This window comes from Heptranchias perlo, chromosome 8 (genome assembly GCF_035084215.1).
Source record: "Heptranchias perlo isolate sHepPer1 chromosome 8, sHepPer1.hap1, whole genome shotgun sequence".
In the NCBI taxonomy this organism is placed as follows: Eukaryota; Metazoa; Chordata; class Chondrichthyes; order Hexanchiformes; family Hexanchidae; genus Heptranchias; species Heptranchias perlo.
The window spans coordinates 8,465,615-8,480,611 of NC_090332.1; the positions used below are offsets into that span (position 1 = coordinate 8,465,615).

The following is a 14,997-nucleotide window of genomic DNA, read 5'->3' on the forward strand; positions in this document are numbered from 1 at the left end:
CCTTGGGTCCAGCAGTTAAGGAGCCTAACTATATTGTACCAATTTATTTACTCTTTTCCATGAGGTTGGGGGGGGGTTGTGGAAGAGAGGCACTGACATCGAGCAGGAAAAAAGTGGTCTGTCTAACTGAGTCCACATGGGACAAGTGGAGGAACACAGGCACAGGAAGAAGACTTACTCTAACCTGCATCGGTTAGGCTTGCTGTTCTTTCCATTTTATACCTTTTCCAATCTTTAGGTCCTTCCTAAACATAGGACAACAACATAGATTATTCCACAATAGAAAGGGCTGGCAAGTAACCTTTTCCCAGGTGTCTCTCGGTCCTGTTCTATGTGCTATGGAATGGGGTTGACCCGCTCTCCAGTCCCACCGTTCTGCCACACCCACAGAGCCTGACTAAAATGGAGGGAGGGGGTTGCGAGATGTTGAGAAATAAAAGAGGGAATTCACTATATGAAAAACAAATGGGGACACTCATGCCCAAACACTGTGTGGTACAGCACAGTTGTGTATCAATACTGTGCCAAAACGACCAGGTGATTGGGATAAAAGGCAGGCAAGACAGATAAAGACATCAAATTACATCGAGTCTACAGCACAAAAACAGACCATTCGGCCCAACTGGCCTATGCTAACGTTTATGCTCCACACAAGCCTCCTCCCTCCCTACTTCATCTAACGCTATCTGCATATCCTTCTATTCCTTTCTCTCATGTGCTTGTCTAGCTTCCCCTTAGATGCATCTACACTCTTTGCCTTAACTACTCTTTGTGGTAGCACTTTCCACATTCTTACCACTCTTTGGGTAAAAAGTTTCTAATGAATTCCCTATTGGATTTATTAGTGACTGTCTAATATTTATGACCTCTAGTTTTGGACTCCCCACAACTGGAAACATTTATCTACGTCCACCCTATCAAACCCTTTCATTATCTTAAAGACCTCTATCAGGTCACCCCTCAGCCTTCTCTTTTCTAGAGAAAAGAGCTCCAGCCTGCTCAGCCTTTCCTGATAAGTATATCCTCTCAGTTCTGGTATCATCCTTGTGAATCTTTTATGCACCTTCTTCAATGCCTCTATATCTTTTCTATAATATAGAGACTAGAACTGTGTACAGTACTCCAAGTATGGTCTAACCAAAGTTCTATACAAGTTTAACATAACTTCTCTGCTTTTCAATTCTGTCCCTCTAGAAATGAACCCCAGTGCTTGGTTTGCCTTTTTTTTATGGCCTTGTTAACCTGCGTTGCTACTTTTAGCGATTTTTGCATCTGTTCCCCGAGATCCCTTTGCTTCTCTACCCCATTTAGACTCTTATTATCCAAGGAGTATGTGGCCTCCTTATTCTTCCTACTAAAATGCACCACCTCACACTTATCTATAGTGAAATTCATTGCCAAATACACGCCCATTCTGCAAGTTTATTAACGTCTTCTTGCATTTGGCGCTTTCTTCCTTTGTATTAACTACACCCCCAATTTGGTGTCGTCTGCAATTTTGAAATTGTACTTCCGATTCCAGAGTTCAAATCGTTAACCAGAAAATAGGTAAATTAAGTGAGCAACAGTGGTCCCAGCACTGATCCCTGTGGAACACCACTTCCCACCTTTTGCTAATGTGAGTAGCTACCCTTAACCACTACTCTCTTTTCTGTTTTGTAGCCAGCTTGCTGTCCATTCTGCTACCTGTCCCCTGACTCCACATGCTTTGACTTAGTCATGAGTCTACAACAGTAGACTCAAGGCCTTTTGAAAATCCAAAGACAAGACATATATGTTACTTAAGACATTATGGATCTCTTGATTTAATGCTTTTGTTGTGCTAATCAAGGTAAATGATGGGCAATAGTATTTTTTGGAATCAATGTCAGCATCAAGCACTCCCATGTTAGGTACACACCATTAGATGCAGAGTAATGCTCCCTCTATTCCCCCCTCAACGATGTGCCTCAACACCAGCCTCAGAATAGTAAACTCCTCCCCAATGCAGCATTGTGAATTTTTCCATTATGGCCTCACTTTAACCTGAAGCTAAAGTAATCTGGGTTTTAATTATTTTCAAATTTATTATTGTGCAGCTTGTAACTATTGGTAAGAGCCAGACAACCAACTCATAGCTTAAAAAGGAAAGTAGTACTTAGTGTCCAGAGTACTTCCCAAAGTATCTCCCTTCTTTTAATTAAAGAAAATAATTATGTGTTACCATCACTTAATTTACCTATTTTCTGGTTTCTGCCATTTCAGGTCTCCCACCCTCCAGATTCATATCCTTGATGTCAGTTAAGGCACTACATACCCCAAGCAACTTCATTCATTTTCACAGGTGAAGGGCGGTTTGGGGGCGGGGGTGGGGTCTGGCATTCCAGACTGGTCTGGAAGCTGATCCAGACTCTGGCCACCTCCCAGGCCGGGCCAGTATACCAGTCCCTAGTGAAATGAATTAGATCACTGCTATGCTTATGACCGCACTCTGTAACTATCATCACCCAAGCAGTTCTGCAGGCAGCTCGAACTGGTAGGTCTCTGAAATCAGAAAATCAACAGCAGATAAGTACTGGTAATACTTCGATTTAAGACTCAGAGATGTGAGGGAGAGAGTACTTTGAATAGAAACTACTCCCCAAAGACCCCCCTTCCTCTTTAATATAACACATTATTTGGTAGTATGGGAGCATTTTGGCCTTCACTTCATTGATAGAAGAGGGGGAACTCCCACAGAAACAACTCAGTGCTCAGATCTACCTTTAGGGCACAACTATTGATTTATTAGGTGCTTTGAACCGGATTCAGGGCAGCACATCTGCCAATTTCATGCATGTGACACTTTAGTTTCTGCAGACTGCGCTGAACGCTGGGTTTGTAGAAAATGCTACTTGAAATTCCAAGTAGGATTATTGCTACTGGCAGAGTGTTTCAAAAAGTATTTATGAATTCAAGCTGGGAGGTAGAGAGAAAGGGACGATTTTTTTTTTGAAAAAAGGAAACAACTACACTTATAGTGCCTTTAGCCCAAATGTACTTCACAAGAGGGAGGTAGGGAGGCGAAAAAAGTTTATAAATTGGGCACTGAACAGGAATTGGAGACTTGAGGAGAAAATTTGCATGGTCAAAGAGGTAGGATTTGAGGAGGCATTTGCAATGGGGAGAGAAGAAGCAAGGCAGAGGGTGGCTGGGAGAGAATCCCAGTGAGAGGGCCATGATGGCTGAAGCAGCAGCGGGGAGGTGGGGAAAAGAGGGAAGATGCTTTGTAGTCTAGACTCAGAAAGACAAAGCTGGAATTTAGGGATGGAGGAGCTTACAGAGATAGGGTGGAAGTGGGCTGTGCAGGGATTTGTATACACAGCAGCAATTTTGAAATCACTGCAATGGGCAATACAAACAAATGTACAAAGTAGTTATTTCTGATTGATAAAATATCAAAGCAATATAAAAGGTATAAGATTAAAAGTAAAAATTGGGAACAACAATGGGAAAATTCTATTTTGAGTTGTACAAGATTATGGTTAATGATAAAACTCATCCTGGCATTTAAGTAGAGTAGTTTCGTTGCTGCAATACTAGTGACTCTTTCAGCATCATTGCTGTGAGCTGAAAACTTAGAAAGTGACCAGTCCACGGAGACTGGAATACCTCAGCGCGACCAGCAGTCTACATGTTATAATCTACTATTATGTAATAGGTATGTTCTTTGACATTGCCAGGCGGCATAGTGACATATCTAACTGGCCACATCCACAGTTAACTTTTTTATTTGTGTTAAATATCGATTCTGAAACATAAAGAATCATAACACAAAGCACGTTGATACTCCAGTTGCAGTAAATACTAAGCTCTAGTCAGAGGATTTTTGTAGCCACAAAGAAATTTCTACTCACTCCAATGAGGACTTCAAGTTGTTCCTTGTTTGGCAGAAGTACAGAAACAATGCGTCGGCCCGGCATCATTTTATTTTGGAATAGCTGCTTGCTCATGACGGGACTGTGGGAAGATTTCAGTTTAATTAATCTCTGGCCAGTCCGGTGCCGCCTTCCACAAGTTATGAAGCTCTCTTCACTGAACGTAGGACCACATCCAGTCTGCCCTCATCTTCCCTGCCAAATGACATGTTTCAGTGTTAATTAATGAAAACAAAGCATGCGACGCACCAGGACGTGAAGATGTGGGCACGTAGAAGCATACTCAATTAAGGAATCTTGGCCACAGATGATGTACTTCATGTAAGCATTACACACAAACATAAGCATCTTTGACCTTCAAAAAAAAATAAAGGGGGCGGGGGCAGGTTTAAGAGAATTCTGGTGACTCAAGTCAAACTTCCATCAGCGTTGGCACAAATGTTATCCAACAATATAGGATTATGGAGGCCAGACAATGGCTACTCAAGGCCATTCTACAAAATTATTCTCCCTAAAAAAAACACTCTGATAACATTGTTGATAGCTTTGGAAAAAAAAAGTTTTTTTAAAACATCCAGCCACAATGAAATACTGAGCACAGATATGTAAATATCTCTGATGATCACCTGACTAAGTGGGCCCCTGATGTCCAGTTTTATCTGTGGTGCAGTCCAAAACACATGACAAATATCAACTGTGCCACCACATGTATGTATGTATACATGTATGTATGTAACATGTCCTCCAGCACATGGCAAATACTGGCCAGATCCCACTTGTTCAGACTTGCCAGTGTGCAACACACACACTGCAGGATTTTGATGTGCAACTCTTTACCTCCCTCAGTATTTCCTTCACCCTACAATTTTTTTTTAAGAACTCAAGCTCAGTTTTACCTACTAGCTATTTCATTCACCTGGTCTTTGTCTTTTCATTTACTCTTCTCAACCTTGCTGTTGCCCCACGATGTGGGCTTTGGCCCTTTGCCTTGTTTGTTCTCAACGAGCAACAAAGAAAAAATGTGTTCTCAGCAGTGAGGGCAAGAGTCTGGGCCAAGGATGGAGAAATATAAAGGATTTCTCACATGGGGAAAAATTACATAAGTAAAAAAAAAGAAATCCACATAATGTATAAAAAAACATAATGTGCAACAGAGGTTTAAAAAGACAGTAAATAAAATTTGAATCGTTCATGGGATGTGGGCATCACCAGCATTTATTGCCCATCCCTAGTTGCCCTTGAGAAGATGGTAGTGAGCCACCTTCTTGAACCGCTGCAGTCCGTGAGGTGAAGGTTACTTTTTGTAGCGAGATTGTACAACTGAGTGGCTTGCTCGGCCATTTCAGAGGGCGATTAAGAATTGACCCACATTGCTGTGGGTCAAGAGTCACAGATAGGCCAGACCAGGTAAGGACAGCAGGATTTCCTTCCCTAAAGGGCATTAGTGAACCAGATGGGTTTTTACATAGTTACCATTACTGATAACTAGGTTTTATTTATTTATTTAATTAATTGAATTTAAATCCCCTGCTGCCATGGTGGAGATTTGAATTCATGACTCTGGATTATTAGTCCAGGCCTCTGGATTACTCGTCCAGTAACATAATCACAATGCAACCGAACCCTATTAACCAACCAGTTGTGATTTATAATGTCATCAGGTCCTTTTGACTGGATTATTGTCTTGTAATCCACTTCACCCCATCCAGTAACTGTGTAATCAATCTCTCCTGTTACAGTTTATATGTATAAATCAGTTACATAAGTGCAGCCTTAATTTAAAATTTTCATCCTTATGTTCAAATGCCTCCATGGCCTGACCCTTCCCTATCTCTGTAACCACCTCCAGCCCTACAACCTTCCGAGACCTCTGTGCTCCTCCAATTTTGGCCTCTCCTGCATTCCCGATTTACGTCGCCCCACCATTGGCGGCCGTGCCTTCAGCTACCTAGGCCCTAGCCTCTGGAATTTTTAAAAATTCGTTCATGGAATGTGGGCGTCACTGACGAGGCCGGCATTTATTGCCCATCCCTAATTGCCCTTGAGAAGGTGGTGGTGAGCCACCTTCTTGAACTGCTGCAGTCCGTGTGGTGAAAGTTCTCCCACAGTGCTGTTAGGAAGGGATTCCAAGTTTTTGACCCAGCGACGATGAAGGAACAGCGATATATTTCCAAGTCGGGATGGTGTGTGACTTGGAGGGGAACGTGCAGGTGGTGTTGTTCCCATGTGCCTGCTGCTCTTGTCCTTCTAGGTGGTAGAGGTCGCGGGTTTGGGAGGTGCTTCCTGTAGATGGTACACACTGCAGCCACAGTGCGCCGGTGGTGAAGGGAATGAATGTTTAGGGGGTGGATGGGGTGCCAATCAAGCGGGCTGCTTTGTCCTGGATGGTGTCGAGCTTCTTGAGTGTTGTTGGAGCTGCACTCATCCAGGCAAGTGGAGATTATTCCATCACACTCCTGACTTGTGCCTTGTAGATGGTGGAAAGGCTTTGTGGAGTCAGGAGGTGAGTCACTCACCGCAGAATACCCAGCCTCTGACCTGCTCTTGTAGCCACAGTATTTATATGGCTGGTCCAGTTCAGTTTCTGGTCAATGGTGACCCCAGGATGTTGATGGTGGGGGATTCAGCGATGGTAATGCCGTTGAATGTCAAGTGGAGGTGGTTAGACTCTCTCTCTTGTTGGAGATGGTCATTGCCTGGCACTTGTCTGGCACGAATGTTACTTGCCACTTATTAGCCCAAGCCTGGATGTTGTCCAGGTCTTGCTGCATGCGGGCACGGACTGCTTCATTATCTGAGGGGTTGCGAATGGAACTGAACACTGTGCAATCATCAGCGAACGTCCCCATTTCTGACCTTATGATGGAGGGAAGGTCATTGATGAAGCAGCTGAAGATGGTTGGGCCTAGGACACTGCCCTGAGGAACTCCTGCAGCAATGTCCTGGGGCTGAGATGATTGGCCTCCAACAACCACTACCATCTTCCTTTGTGCTACGTATGACTCCAGCCACTGGAGAGTTTTCCCCCTGATTCCCATGGACTTCAATTTTACTAGGGCTTCTTGGTGTCACACTCGGTCAAATGCTGCCTTGATGTCAAGGGCAGTTACTCTCACCTCACCTCTGGAATTCAGCTCTTTTGTCCATGTTTGGACCAAGACTGTAATGAGGTCTGGAGCCGAGTGGTCCTGGCGGAATCCAAACTGAGCATCGGTGAGCAGGTTATTGTGAGTAAGTGCCGCTTGATAGCACTGTCGACAACACCTTCCATCACTTTGCTGATGATTGAGAGTGGACTGATGGGGCAGTAATTGGCCGAATTGGATTTGTCCTGCTTTTTGTGGACAGGACATACCTGGGCAATTTTCCACATTGTCGGGTAGATGCCAGTGTTGTAGCTGTACTGGAGCAGTTTGGCTAGAGGCGCGGCTAGTTTTTTTTAATTTTTTTTATTCGTTCACGGGATGTGGGCGTCGCTGGCGAGGCCAGCATTTATTGCCCATCCCTAATTGCCCTCGAGAAGGTGGTGGTGAGCCGCCGCCTTGAACCGCTGCAGTCCGTGTGGTGACGGTTCTCCCACAGTGCTGTTAGGAAGGGAGTTCCAGGATTTTGACCCAGCGACGATGAAGGAACGGCGATATATTTCCAAGTCGGGATGGTGTGTGACTTGGAGGGGAACGTGCAGGTGGTGTTGTTCCCATGTGCCTGCTGCTCTTGTCCTTCTAGGTGGTAGAGGTCGCGGGTTTGGGAGGTGCTGTCGAAGAAGCCTTGGCGAGTTGCTGCAGTGCATCCTGTGGATGGTACACACTGCAGCCACAGTGCGCCGGTGGTGAAGGGAGTGAATGTTTAGGGTGATGGATGGTATGCCAATCAAGCGGGCTGCTTTATCTTGGATGGTGTCGAGCTTCTTGAGTGTTGTTGGAGCTGCACTCATCCGGGCAAGTGGAGAGTATTCCATCACACTCCTGACTTGTGCCTTGTAGATGGTGGAAAGGCTTTGGGGAGTCAGGAGGTGAGTCACTCGCCGCAGAACACCCAGCCTCTGACCTGCTCTCGTAGCCACAGTATTTATGTGGCTGGTCCAGTTCAGTTTCTGGTCAATGGTGACCCCCAGGATGTTGATGGTGGGGGATTCGGCGATGGTAATGCCGTTGAATGTCAAGGGGAGGTGGTTAGACTTTCTCTTGTTGGAGATGGTCATTGCCTGGCACTTATCTGGCGCGAATGTTACTTGCCACTTATGAGCCCAAGCCTGGATGTTGTCCAGGTCTTGCTGCATGCGGGCTCGGACTGCTTCATTATCTGAGGGGTTGCGAATGGAACTGAACACTGTGCAGTCATCAGCGAACATCCCCATTTCTGACCTTATGATGGAGGGAAGGTCATTGATGAAGCAGCTGAAGATGGTTGGGCCGAGGACACTGCCCTGAGGAACTCCTGCAGCAATGCCCTGGGGCTGAGATGATTGGCCTCCAACAACCACTACCATCTTCCTTTGTGCTACGTATGACTCCAGCCACTGGAGAGTTTTCCCCCTGATTCCCATGGACTTCAATTTTACTAGGGCTCCTTGGTGCCACACTCGGTCAAATGCTGCCTTGATGTCAAGGGCAGTCACTCTCACCTCACCTCTGGAATTCAGCTCTTTTGTCCATGTTTGGACCAAGGCTGTAATGAGGTCTGGAGCCGAGTGGTCCTGGCGGAACCCAAACTGAGCATCGGTGAGCAGGTTATTGGTGAGTAAGTGCCGCTTGATAGCACTGTCGACGACACCTTCCATCACTTTGCTGATGATTGAGAGTAGACTGATGGGGCGGTAATTGGCCGGATTGGATTTGTCCTGCTTTTTGTGGACAGGACATACCTGGGCAATTTTCCACATTGTCGGGTTAATGCCAGTGTTGTAGCTGTACTGGAACAGCTTGGCTAGAGGCGCAGCTAGTTCTGGAGCACAAGTCTTCAGCACTACAGCCGGGATGTTGTCGGGGGCCATAGCCTTTGCTGTATCCAGTGCACTCTGCCGTTTCTTGATATCACGTGGAGTGAATTGAATTGGCCGAAGACTGGCTTCCGTGATGGTGGGGATATCGGGAGGAGGCTGAGATGGATCATCCACTCGGCACTTCTGGCTGAAGATGGTTGCAAACGCTTCAGCCTTGTCTTTTGCACTCACGTGCTGGACTCCGCCATCATTGAGAATGGGGATGTTTGCAGAGCCTCCTCCTCCCGTTAGTTGTTTAATTGTCCACCACCATTCACGACTGGATGTGGCAGGACTGCAGAGCTTTGATCTGATCCGTTGGTTGTGGAATCGCTTAGCTCTGTCTATAGCATGTTGCTTCCGCTGTTTAGCATGCATGTAGTCCTGAGTTGTAGCTTCACCAGGTTGGCACCTCATTTTTAGGTACGCCTGGTGCTGCTCCTGGCATGCTGTTCTACACTCCTCATTGAACCAGGGTTGATCCCCTGGCTTGTTGGTAATGGTAGAGTGAGGAATATGCCGGGCCATGAGGTTACAGATTGTGGTGGAATACAATTCTGCTGCTGCTGATGGCCCACAGCGCCTCATGGATGCCCAATTTTGAGCTGCTAGATCCGTTCTGAATCTATCCCATTTAGCACGGTGGTAGTGCCACACAACACGTTGGATGGTGTCCTCAGTGCGAAGACGGGACTTCATCTCCACGAGGACTGTGCGGTGGTCACTCCTACCAATACTGTCATGGACAGATGCATTTGCGACAGGGAGATTGGTTAGGACAAGGTCAAGTAAGTTTTTCCCTCGTGTTGGTTCGCTCACCACCTGCCGCAGGCCCAGTCTAGCAGCTATGTCCTTCAGGACTCGGCCAGCTCGGTCAGTAGTGGTGCTACCGAGCCACTCTTGGTGATGGACATTGAAGTCCCCCATCCAGAGTACATTTTGTGCCCTTGCTACCCTCAGTGCTTCCTCCAAGTGGTGCTCAACATGGAGGAGGACTGATTCATCAGCTGAGGACGGTAGGTAGTAATCAGCAGGAGGTTTCCTTGCCCATGTTTGACCTGATGCCATGAGATTTCATGGGGTCCAGAGTCAATGTTGAGGATTCCCAGGGCCACTCCCTCCTGACTGTATATCACTGTACCGCCACCTCTGGTGGGTCTGTCCTGCCGGTGGGACAGGACATACCCAGGGATGGTGATGGAAGAGTCTGGGACGTTGGCTGAAAGATATGATTCTGTAAGTATGGCTATGTCAGGCTGTTGCTTGACTAGTCTGTGGGACAGCTCTCCCAATTTTGGCACAAGTCCCCAGATGTTAGTAAGGAGGACCTTGCAGGGTCGATTGGGCTTGGTGTTTTGCCGTTGTCGTGTCCGGTGCCTGGTGGTCCGATGCCGGGTGGTCCGTCCGGTTTTATTCTTATTATGACTTTTCGTAGCGAGATCTTACAACTGAGTGGCTTGCTGGGCCATTTCAGAGGGCAATTAAGAATCAACCACATTGCTGTGGGTCTGGAGTCACATATAGGCCAGACCGGGTAAGGACGGCAGGTTTCCTTCCCTAAAGGACATTAGTGAACCAGATGGGTTTTTACGACAATCCGGTAGTTTCATGGCCATCATCACTGATACTAGTATTTTAATTCCAGATTTTTATTTATTTAATTAATTGAATTTAATTAATTGAATTTAAATTCACCAGCTGCCGTGGCGGGATTTGAACTCATGACTCTGGATTTTAGTCCAGGCCTCTGGATTACTAGCCCAGTAACATAACCACTATGCTACCGTACCCTGGAGCACAAGGCTTCAGCACTACAAATGGCATGTTGTCGGGGCCCATAGCCTTTGCTGTATCCAGTGCACTCAGCCGTTTCTTGATATCACGTGAAGTGAATCGAATTGGCTGAAGACTGGCTTCTGAGATGGTGGGGATATCGGGAGGAGGCCAGTATGGATCATCCACTCGGCACTTCTGGCTGAAGATGGTTGCAAACGCTTCAGCCTTGTCTTTTGCACTCACGTGCTGGACTCCGCCATCATTGAGGATGGGGATGTTTACAGAGCCTCCTCCTCCCATTAGTTGTTTAATTGTCCATCACCATTCACGACTGGATGTGGCAGGACTGCAGAGCTTTGATCTGAATTGTGGAATTGCTTGGCTGTCTATAGCGAATGTTACTTGCCACTTATCAGCTCAAGCCTGGATGTTGTCCCGGTCTTGCTGCATGCAGGCACGGACTGCTTCATTATCTGAGGGGTTACAAATGGAACTGAACACTGTGCAATCATCAGCGAACATCCCCATTTCTGACCTTATGATGGAGGGAAGGTCATTGATGAAACAGCTGAAGATGGTTGGGCCTAACCCTTTTCTGTCCCTAAACCTCTCTGTCTCTCCACCTTTCTTTCCTATAAGATGCTCCTTAAAACCTAACTCTTTGACCAAGCTTTTGGTCACCTGTCCCAATATCTCCTTATGTGGCTCGGTGTCAAATTTTGTTTGATAATCGCTCCTGTGAAGTGCCTTGGTGCTGTATAAACACACGTTGTTGCAAATCAAATGTTGTTGTCTCCCAAGAAGTGAACATATAACCTCCAGAAATTCAGACTATGTATTTTCTCCCCATGAAATGCAACAACTCCAAGCACACTATAAATTGAGAAATGTTTCACATGTTTCCCCAAATTACTTTATAATGCTCGTAGCACATTTTTATTTGGTACAATTCATTTTGGCAGGTGTTTTACAGCATGAACTTTGTACATGTTTTAAAAGTTGTAAAAGATATTCAGTTCTCAGAGGAAATCTCATGATCAGCATGCTAATTTAAAAGAAGATTAATTTGCTATTGACCTTTGTACGTTTGTGTTTGAACAGCAAGTGCTGACATCAAGGGATAATGTTGGAGAAGTTATGGTGTCTAATAATTCATCCTCCTCATCTGGCTAGGCTCAGGTCATTAACCCAAGGAACTTCGCTAACTGTGAGTTTAAACCTTACATGTATACCCTTGCACTAGTCAGGCGCACTAACTCCTGTGAATTGGCACCTCCAGAATGATGGTCAGTGGTCAGTACTCAGTGATGATGTGGAGATGCCGGTGATGGACTGGGGTTGACAATTGTAAACAATTTTACAACACCAAGTTATAGTCCAGCAATTTTATTTTAAATTCACAAGCTTTCGGAGATTTTCTCCTTCCTCAGGCAAATGTTTCAAGATCTCCTTGAAGCCTACGCATTTATACATATTGAACAATAATACATGGTGTTTACAGACTGCCCCTGCAACTGCCCGTTGCCAAGGCAATCACCGTGTTCAGACAGAGAGGTGTTACCTGCAGAACCTCCGAATACACATTCAACAAAAAAACAAACAGGGAAAAAAAACAGAGAAAAAAAAACACAGAGAGAGGCAGAAACATCCGGAAGGCAGAGAGAGCCAGCAAATGACCCATTATATTAAAAACAGATAACATTTGTTCGCTGGTGGGGTAACGTGTAGCGTGACATGAACCCAAGATCCCGGTTGAGGCCGTCCTCATGGGTGCGGAACTTGGCTATCAATTTCTGCTCGACGATTTTGCGTTGTCGTGTGTCTCGAAGGCCGCCTTGGAGTACGCTTACCCGAAGGTCGGTGGATGAATGTCCATGACTGCTGAAGTGTTCCCCGACTGGGAGGGAACCCTCCTGTTTGGCGATTGTTGCGCGGTGTCCGTTCATCCGTTGTCGCAGCGTCTGCATGGTCTCGCCAATGTACCATGCTCTGGGGCATCCTTTCCTGCAACGTATGAGGTAGACAACGTTGGCTGAGTCACAGGAGTATGAACCATGCACCTGGTGGGTGGTGTCATCTCGTGTGATGGTGGTATCTGTGTCGATGATCTGGCATGTCTTGCAGAGGTTACCGTGGCAGGGTTGTGTGGCGTCGTGGACGCTGTTCTCTTGAAAGCTAGGTAGTTTGCTGCGAACGATGGTCTGTTTGAGGTTGGGTGGCTGTTTAAAGGCGAGTAGTGGAGGTGTGGGGATGGCCATAGCGAGGTGTTTGTCCTCATTGATGACATGTTGAAGGCTGCGGAGAACATGGCGTAGTTTCTCCGCTCCGGGGAAGTACTGGACGACAAAGGGTACTCTGTTGGTTGCGTCCCGTGTTAGTCTCCTGAGGAGGTCTATGCGATTTTTTGCTGTGGCCCGTCGGAACTGTCGATCGATGAGTCGAGCGTCATATCCCGTTCTTACTAGGGCGTCTTTCAGCGTCTGTAGGTGTCCATCGCGTTCCTCCTCGTCTGAGCAGACCCTGTGTATTCGCAGGGCCTGTCCATAGGGGATGGCCTCTTTGACGTGGTTAGGGTGGAAGCTGGAAAAGTGGAGCATCGTGAGGTTGTCCGTGGGCTTGCGGTAGAGTGAGGTGCTGAGGTGCCCGTCTTTGATGGAGATTCGTGTGTCCAAGAAAGAAACTGATTCTGAGGAGTAGTCCATGGTGAGCTTGATGGTGGGATGGAACTTGTTGATGTTATCGTGTAGTCTCTTTAGTGATTCCTTGCCGTGGGTCCATAGGTCTATGGACCCACGGCAAGGAATCACTAAAGAGACTACACGATAACATCAACAAGTTCCATCCCACCATCAAGCTCACCATGGACTACTCCTCAGAATCAGTTTCTTTCTTGGACACACGAATCTCCATCAAAGATGGGCACCTCAGCACCTCACTCTACCGCAAGCCCACGGACAACCTCACGATGCTCCACTTTTCCAGCTTCCACCCTAACCACGTCAAAGAGGCCATCCCCTATGGACAGGCCCTGCGAATACACAGGGTCTGCTCAGACGAGGAGGAACGCGATGGACACCTACAGACGCTGAAAGACGCCCTAGTAAGAACGGGATATGACGCTCGACTCATCGATCGACAGTTCCGACGGGCCACAGCAAAAAATCGCATAGACCTCCTCAGGAGACTAACACGGGACGCAACCAACAGAGTACCCTTTGTCGTCCAGTACTTCCCCGGAGCGGAGAAACTACGCCATGTTCTCCGCAGCCTTCAACATGTCATCAATGAGGACAAACACCTCGCTATGGCCATCCCCACACCTCCACTACTCGCCTTTAAACAGCCACCCAACCTCAAACAGACCATCGTTCGCAGCAAACTACCTAGCTTTCAAGAGAACAGCGTCCACGACGCCACACAACCCTGCCACGGTAACCTCTGCAAGACATGCCAGATCATCGACACAGATACCACCATCACACGAGATGACACCACCCACCAGGTGCATGGTTCATACTCCTGTGACTCAGCCAACGTTGTCTACCTCATACGTTGCAGGAAAGGATGCCCCAGAGCATGGTACATTGGCGAGACCATGCAGACGCTGCGACAACGGATGAACGGACACCGCGCAACAATCGCCAAACAGGAGGGTTCCCTCCCAGTCGGGGAACACTTCAGCAGTCATGGACATTCATCCACCGACCTTCGGGTAAGCGTACTCCAAGGCGGCCTTCGAGACACACGACAACGCAAAATCGTCGAGCAGAAATTGATAGCCAAGTTCCGCACCCATGAGGACGGCCTCAACCGGGATCTTGGGTTCATGTCACGCTACACGTTACCCCACCAGCGAACAAATGTTATCTGTTTTTAATATAATGGGTCATTTGCTGGCTCTCTCTGCCTTCCGGATGTTTCTGCCTCTCTCTGTGTTTTTTTTTCTCTGTTTTTTTTCCCTGTTTGTTTTTTTGTTGAATGTGTATTCGGAGGTTCTGCAGGTAACACCTCTCTGTCTGAACACGGTGATTGCCTTGGCAACGGGCAGTTGCAGGGGCAGTCTGTAAACACCATGTATTATTGTTCAATATGTATAAATGCGTAGGCTTCAAGGAGATCTTGAAACATTTGCCTGAGGAAGGAGAAAATCTCCGAAAGCTTGTGAATTTAAAATAAAATTGCTGGACTATAACTTGGTGTTGTAAAATTGTTTACAAGTACTCAGTGAAACATTTAAAGAAATAATTTGGTCGGGGGCGGGGGTAAGAGCTAGTAAGAATAGTTTCAACTGGTTCGAAATTTTAAATGGCACAGTGAAGGTGAGACTCCCTCCTTAAACATCAC

At 46.7% G+C, this 14,997-nt stretch overlaps 1 protein-coding gene across 1 annotated transcript in view; it reads right to left on the reverse strand.

Annotated features, from left to right (window-relative positions):
- Positions 1-14,997, reverse strand: part of zgc:172136 (uncharacterized protein LOC566376 homolog) — an 89,541-nt gene that overhangs the window by 44,960 nt on the left and 29,584 nt on the right. Inside the window, exon 2 of the mRNA XM_067988607.1 lies at positions 3,876-4,091. Within this exon, the coding sequence (XP_067844708.1) occupies positions 3,876-3,971 (96 nt within the window). The 5' untranslated portion in view covers positions 3,972-4,091. The remainder of the gene's footprint in view (positions 1-3,875; positions 4,092-14,997) is intronic.